Below are 6,294 nucleotides of genomic sequence, written 5' to 3'. Positions count from 1 at the left end.
ACTGGACCTCAAGGACTGAAGTTTGACACCCCTGATCTAGAGTCTCATAGATTTCAATTTGTTCACTAATTTTAAGTTTAAAACACGAGTACTCTGCTGCTAACATTGAGCTCATCTTGCTGCAGGGATACCACTAGGTGGAATTGTTACATAAGCTCTACTGCAAGCACTCGCACCACTATGCATCTCTTCATGTCTATGAATGTCAGTTGCAGCACTTAAACCAGTTCAAAAAAATCCTGTTATTAAAAAAAAAAAAAAAAACAAAACCCCCAAACAAAAAACAGTATAAAGCCAGACACCAAAACAAAAGTTGCTCTAAGTTAACTTAAGTTTATTAAGACATTCATATAATCCAAGAGGAGGAAATCTGAAAAGTAGTCAAGGAGGGGAACGGGCAATATACTCTGGTAAGGGTAAAACCACGTCAGCAAAATATAGCCAACCAGTGAGGGATTCTGATATATAGCAAGTGGGATAAAAAAAAAATATATATATATATATGGTACATTTAAATTAAACACATTCACGAAGATAAACAAAAAGCAAGTGAATCCTACAGTATAACATGACAAAAGCCTCTATTAAGCAGGCCCACGATACATCGCACATATGTTAGCATAACATAATTTGCAGACTTTATACAGCACTTATACCTTTTAGTCCACAAGTAAGTTACTAAATGGTGGAGAACATCGAATACACGCATCTTAAGTGAACATGGAAAGAAATACCTGATAAGAACCTTAATGCTTATAGACCCCATGGCTTTGCAGCTCCAACCAATCAACTGTCAAGGTCAGAATCTACAACTGTCCAAGAGGGACCACCAAAGAAGTCACCTCGCTTTTAACACATACCAAAATTCTGATCGAAGGTTTAGCATTGAGAAGTTTTTTTTCCCCCTCGAATAATAAGCACAATGCAAGTGGACAATCGCTATCACTGCGTTTAAAACAAAAAGAAAAATCTCAGGGCTCAAATCAGGTCGGCCACATTCATAGGCATCTCCTCCACGGTTGTATTGTAAAACGTCTCAATGTCACGAAGAATCCTCTTGTCCTCCTCAGTCACAAAGTTGATAGCAACTCCTTTTCTGCCAAAACGGCCACCGCGACCAATTCTGTGGAGGAAAATTGGACCATGTTAGACTCAGAGAGGCAACAACAGAGCACATTCTTCCAAAGAAACTCAACTCACCTATGAATGTAGTTCTCACGGTTTGTGGGAAGGTCATAGTTAATGACCAGGGAAACCTGCTGTACATCAATTCCACGAGCCTGGTGTGGGAGGGGAGAAAAAGACATGTTCAATTTAACTCCTTAACAGACAGACTGATGAAGACTGCATATTATTAATGTTGCTCGCGAATAAGTAACAGATTCCTACGTTAAAAGAACCCATTGTGGAGAACGAGCCCTAATCTCCCAAAAGTTTCGACTGCTTGGTCATTTCAGGACTTTTGCAGGATTAAAAACAATTTGGGTTGTAACGTCACAGATGATCATGAGTGTTGATCACACTTACCAGAAGATCAGTAGTGATCAACACTCTGCTTGAGCCAGACCTAAACTCCCTCATAATCACATCACGCTCCTTCTGGTCCATGTCACCGTGCTGCAAATGGAAAATATAGATTAATACTGATGAGCAAAAGCATTTGCTTGCACCAACATAAGATTCAAGCAGGGAGAGGACGTGTCATACCAGAGCAGAGACGGTGAAGTCTCTAGCATGCATCTTTTCAGTCAACCAGTCGACTTTTCTCCTGGTGTTGAGGAAGATCACAGCCTGTGTGATTGTCAGAGTCTCATACAGATCACAGAGAGTGTCCAACTTCCATTCCTGGAAACAAACACGAGGTTATGAGATGTAAAGCACTGTTAACTGAAAAACATCAACATGAAGTCACAGCAGAATCCTGTAGTTTAACATCTACCCCACTTCCATGTTAAATGAGGAGCAGCTATTGTGTAACACAGGATTTCGAGACAAAGGAAACTGGACATTAAGAAAGAGGTCCCTCCTAGCCTCATTTCCAATACCATGCCTTTGATCTCCTTCTCTGGTGTACCCATGCTTACACGGCCACATGAGCTAAACCTGTGAGGCTTGGCTCCTGCAGTTTCAGCAGGGTGCTTTAGAGAGAAGGGAAATTAAAACATTCACAGTGGTACAAGATTATCAGCAGAAATCTTACCAACCTCTCGCTCCACATTAATGTAGAACTGCTTGATACCCTCAAGGGTAAGCTCTTCTTTCTTCACCAAGATGCGAACGGGATCTCGCATGAACTTCTTAGTTACCTCCAACACATCTGCTGGCATTGTGGCTGAGAGCAGGACCACCTGAAGAAGCAGCACTACATGTTACACCACCCCCCCCAAAAAAAAAAATCAACATAAAATTTGTTACAAGCGTATTAAAAGACAATGCCAATTGTGGCACTTGACCTTGAGATTGCAGCCAAAGAACATTAAGAAAGAGGTTCGACCACATCTCATTTTCAGTCAAGTGCACAATAATCTGCTTCCACGTAAAAAATCTGCTATCATCATTGCATGAAACAGAAAATCTGGATCACACAATTATAGCAGACCTCTGTTGATGCAGAAGGGCATCTTATTTGTTCTCTGGTGTGCGTTGGTTTCTTACTTGAATGTTTGTGCTCAGTTTCTGGAAGATCTCATAGATCTGATCCTTGAAGCCGCGACTCAACATCTCATCGGCTTCATCCAGAACAAACATCTTGATCCATTTTGGAGCTGCAGAGAAATGTCATGTTTGTTAGCAAACATATCACCAATCCGAGCTTCCAGTAAGCAGGACCTGTAATACTTACACAGGTGCTTCCTGTTCAGCATGTCGTACACACGTCCAGGTGTGCCCACCACTATGTGAGGGGCCTCGGCCTGGAGCTTCTGTATTTCACTACGGAGATTGGTCCCTCCAATGCAGGCATGGCAGGTTGCCCCCATGTAGTCACCCAAAGCCAGAATTACCTTCTGGATCTAAGAAGGGGAGATGGGACAGAAGAACTTGTTTAAGATAATGTGGCACAGAGAGCCAGACAAGACTCGCAAACTGCAGAAAAACTGTTTAAAGTGATCAGTAGAGTAAAAGAAACTCTCCATTTCAAGAGTCAGTCCCGAAAGATGGTATGCCATCACATCACTCAGTTTTTCACAGAAAAATTCGAAAGCATTTCACCTTTCAGACCAATGTAGCCACGGACAGAGACTACATTAGCTTAAGAAGATACTCGTCAAATCTTTTGGAATTTGAACAAATCTTTAAAAGATTGTACCTTAGGATCTGAATTAGTGTCCTCAGTACGCTGCTTAGGTCTGAGGTACTGCTGAGGTTTATGGTGACCTCAGGAACAGCATACCTGCTGAGCCAGCTCTCTAGTCGGAGCCAAAACCAGAGCCTGAGTCTCCTTCTGCTCAATATCCAACTGCTGCAAGATAGAGATGGCAAATGTGGCTGTCTTGCCAGTTCCAGACTGGGCCTGAGCAATGACATCATAGCCTGACAGTAAGGGGAAAAAATTATTTTAAGTACATATATTTGTTTCTCAAAACAGAAACAGGCTAAACAACAAAATCATCCTTTGCAAGATTTGACTCATTAACTAATCATTTTACAGTACTGAGTGATCAGCATGAAACAAAGTTATCCCCATGTTTTGGGTAAGTCCCGAAAGATGGTAGACCATCATTTCACTCAAACATCTACAATCCTATTCTGAGTTTAAAAAGAAAAGTGTCTGTACCTTTGATGCAAGGGATGATGGCCCTCTGTTGAATGGCAGATGGTTTTTCAAAACCATATGCGTATATGCCCCTGAGAAGAGTCTCCTTCAGGTTCATATCATCAAAGTTGTCTGTAATCTCATTCCAGTTGCTCTGAATTTTGGGAAAGACAGTACATGGGTGAATTAGTACTTCAATGATCCAGTTACAGCCAAAAATATAGTGCCAGTGCTTGTATTTCGCCATACTACTTACCTCGATGACACCATCAGGCTCCATTCCATCTGGTCCCCCATGGTCTCTATCTCTTGAGCTGTTGGAAATGAAACACTCTTCAATTTTTACATAAAATGTGACCTTAAAAATAAACTGAACGCATGCTACAGCGGTCGTTTCTTCCAGGCGTCATTTAATGTGAAGGCCTGCTGCTCACTCATCTCCAACAATAAGACCGCCTATTTCGCGCTCAGGGTGAGAAACTAAAACACAGAAATTACGTTAGATATGTAGTGAGATACTCAATCGTAGCCTGGGTTACGCCCCAGCGATCTAGTTCCACAGTCTGGAGGTTCACTGAGCGCACGTGTCAAATTGCACGAGCCGGGCTCCACTGCTAGTCCCTCATAAAATGGCCGCTTACGTAACCTCCAAAGATTTGAGGCTGGCTCCTTATACCCACTGTGGTCCCCGGTAACTCAAGATTAAAATTACATCTGTACACTTTGGATGTACCTCAACATGGAGCTCCGCTTCGCTCACCGTTAGCCAATATGTCGGACAGTTGGGCCTGTACTGCCAACGGTGGCTTCTTCTGAGGCCTACATACAGCCTGGACCGACGACTCTCAATTTGGATAATCCCCAGCTACAATAGTAAACAAAGGGTTCTACTAATCACTACAAAGTCCTGGTATACTTTGAGTATGACGTGGCCAAATATTAAACATTTAAAGCAGAATGCTTTTAAAAGCAGTTTGGAACTACGGTGTGTAACGGAGCAGCTAGCGTCACATAGCTAACAGTTAGCCCCAGCGGTTGGGGCCTAGTTAGCTATTTAATAACTAATTTTGCATAACACTAACTGCAAACCACTTTCTCGAGGTTAGACGCAGATAAATATTCAGCGTCGTTTTAAAAAAAAAAAAAAAAAAAAACTCGCCCAAACGTATTCTCTTACCTGTTGTAATCAGCAGAATCGCTAGACATGATCCGTTCCCAACTTCAGCATGCGAGTGGAAAGATCGCTGCTCGAGAATACAACTGCATTTATGGAGCCGGACTATTTTCACCGACAAACTCAGTGCCCAATTTGGCTGACAATAAAATATTAGTTGACTGACTTAATGTTTGAATCACATTTTATTTAACACACTACTTATTGTGTTCAAATATGTCTTTAGATAAACAATAAAATGTTAAAATTGTTCCAGACTATATTCCTCGGCGGAAGGATATTGCAGTAATAGTGGGTGCTCGGGCTCGCTACCGTGTCTCTGATAGGTCAAAACTCGCTCTGACAAGTGTTGTGCAACATTTTTGGAGAGAAGGTTTGCATGAGGCCCATGCAAGCGGGGTTCAAGAAATAAAATGAAGTTTACTACCACACAGGCAGAGCTAACCGAGGCTTTGCTGTCCAAGTGTGATTATTAAATAACTTTTAATTGGCATAGAGTTTAAAAAGGGACAATGCTGCAGTTTCTGTGTCTTTGACACACTTGCTGTTCCATATTTATCAGTTATGTGTAGTGTTTGAGGCAGGTTTAAACAATTAAAGTACACAGTCACTTCCATATGTGGAGTGACAGATATAGAAGTGGTATCTTGCATATTGTAAGGAAAGCTGATTGGACAGGCAAACTTGTCATAACAATAACTGCTTTGGGGAAAGTGTGGGGAGAAATCTGGAGAAGGCTTCTTCTTGGCATATCATTCAGTAGATTTCTGCTACCTGCTGGACTTAAGCAACTGACAGTTTGTACGAACTAATTCTCTGTCAGTCTCTTGTGTTTCTTTATTCCAGAAATCAGAGACGTTACACAGAGGAGACACTCAAAGACTTATGAAAAAAGGACATTGGAAAGTACTGACAGCTAAGATTGGTTGTACTTATGTTAGGGTAAAAGTTAACAAGCCTTGATTTAAAAAAAAAAAATCAGATTTGACTGGAGAGTCTATACATGCAGTTTTTATCTCCTGGTGACCTTTGAGACGAAAGTTCAGTTAGATAATGCTTCAATTAGTCTCCACTGAGTCAGAGACTTGCTTTGATAAAGTTACCCAGTTTAGCTGAGCTAACACAACCATTTTCTCCCTGTGTCACCTCTCTACTTTCCACGTTTCACCTTCTTGGAGAAGTTCCTGATTTACTTGGAAGACCTTGGACTCTACTCTGGTTTAGACAATGTTAACTAGATTATTATGAGATTATTATTATAATACATATTTAGAGGATTATTCTCTAAATATGAGAGAAGCATACAATAATAATCAATTGTGAGGCACACTCACGTGACTGGATATAATATCCCTGTTTACTTTAA

General features: G+C 41.2%; 1 protein-coding gene and 4 non-coding genes across 5 annotated transcripts; all 5 read right to left on the bottom strand.

Annotated features, from left to right (window-relative positions):
- Positions 1 to 317: 317 nt before the first annotated feature.
- On the bottom strand, positions 318 to 5,032 carry eif4a2 (eukaryotic translation initiation factor 4A2). The gene is made up of 11 exons (XM_026149777.2): positions 4,932 to 5,032; positions 4,011 to 4,068; positions 3,776 to 3,908; positions 3,392 to 3,531; positions 2,843 to 3,011; positions 2,656 to 2,765; positions 2,205 to 2,348; positions 1,708 to 1,845; positions 1,528 to 1,617; positions 1,201 to 1,280; positions 318 to 1,123 (listed from the first exon to the last, which is right to left on the bottom strand). The coding sequence occupies exons 1-11, from the start codon at positions 4,958 to 4,960 to the stop codon at positions 979 to 981; spliced, it is 1,236 nt and encodes a 411-aa protein (XP_026005562.1). The 5' UTR covers positions 4,961 to 5,032; the 3' UTR covers positions 318 to 978.
- LOC113011456 (small nucleolar RNA SNORA81) lies at positions 1,970 to 2,153 on the bottom strand. The gene has a single exon (XR_003270562.1). It is a non-coding gene; the product is annotated as a small nucleolar RNA SNORA81 (small nucleolar RNA).
- LOC113011457 (small nucleolar RNA SNORA81) lies at positions 2,438 to 2,618 on the bottom strand. The gene has a single exon (XR_003270563.1). It is a non-coding gene; the product is annotated as a small nucleolar RNA SNORA81 (small nucleolar RNA).
- Positions 3,103 to 3,177, bottom strand: LOC113011458 (small nucleolar RNA SNORD2). Its single transcript, XR_003270564.1, has one exon. It is a non-coding gene; the product is annotated as a small nucleolar RNA SNORD2 (small nucleolar RNA).
- On the bottom strand, positions 3,654 to 3,728 carry LOC113011459 (small nucleolar RNA SNORD2). Its single transcript, XR_003270565.1, has one exon. It is a non-coding gene; the product is annotated as a small nucleolar RNA SNORD2 (small nucleolar RNA).
- Positions 5,033 to 6,294: the final 1,262 nt, after the last annotated feature.

This window comes from Astatotilapia calliptera, chromosome 18, assembly GCF_964374335.1.
Source record: "Astatotilapia calliptera chromosome 18, fAstCal68.1, whole genome shotgun sequence".
NCBI lineage: Eukaryota > Metazoa > Chordata > Actinopteri > Cichliformes > Cichlidae > Astatotilapia > Astatotilapia calliptera.
The sequence above is the reverse complement of the archived record's forward strand: the minus strand, read 5'-3'. Positions and strand labels throughout refer to the sequence as shown.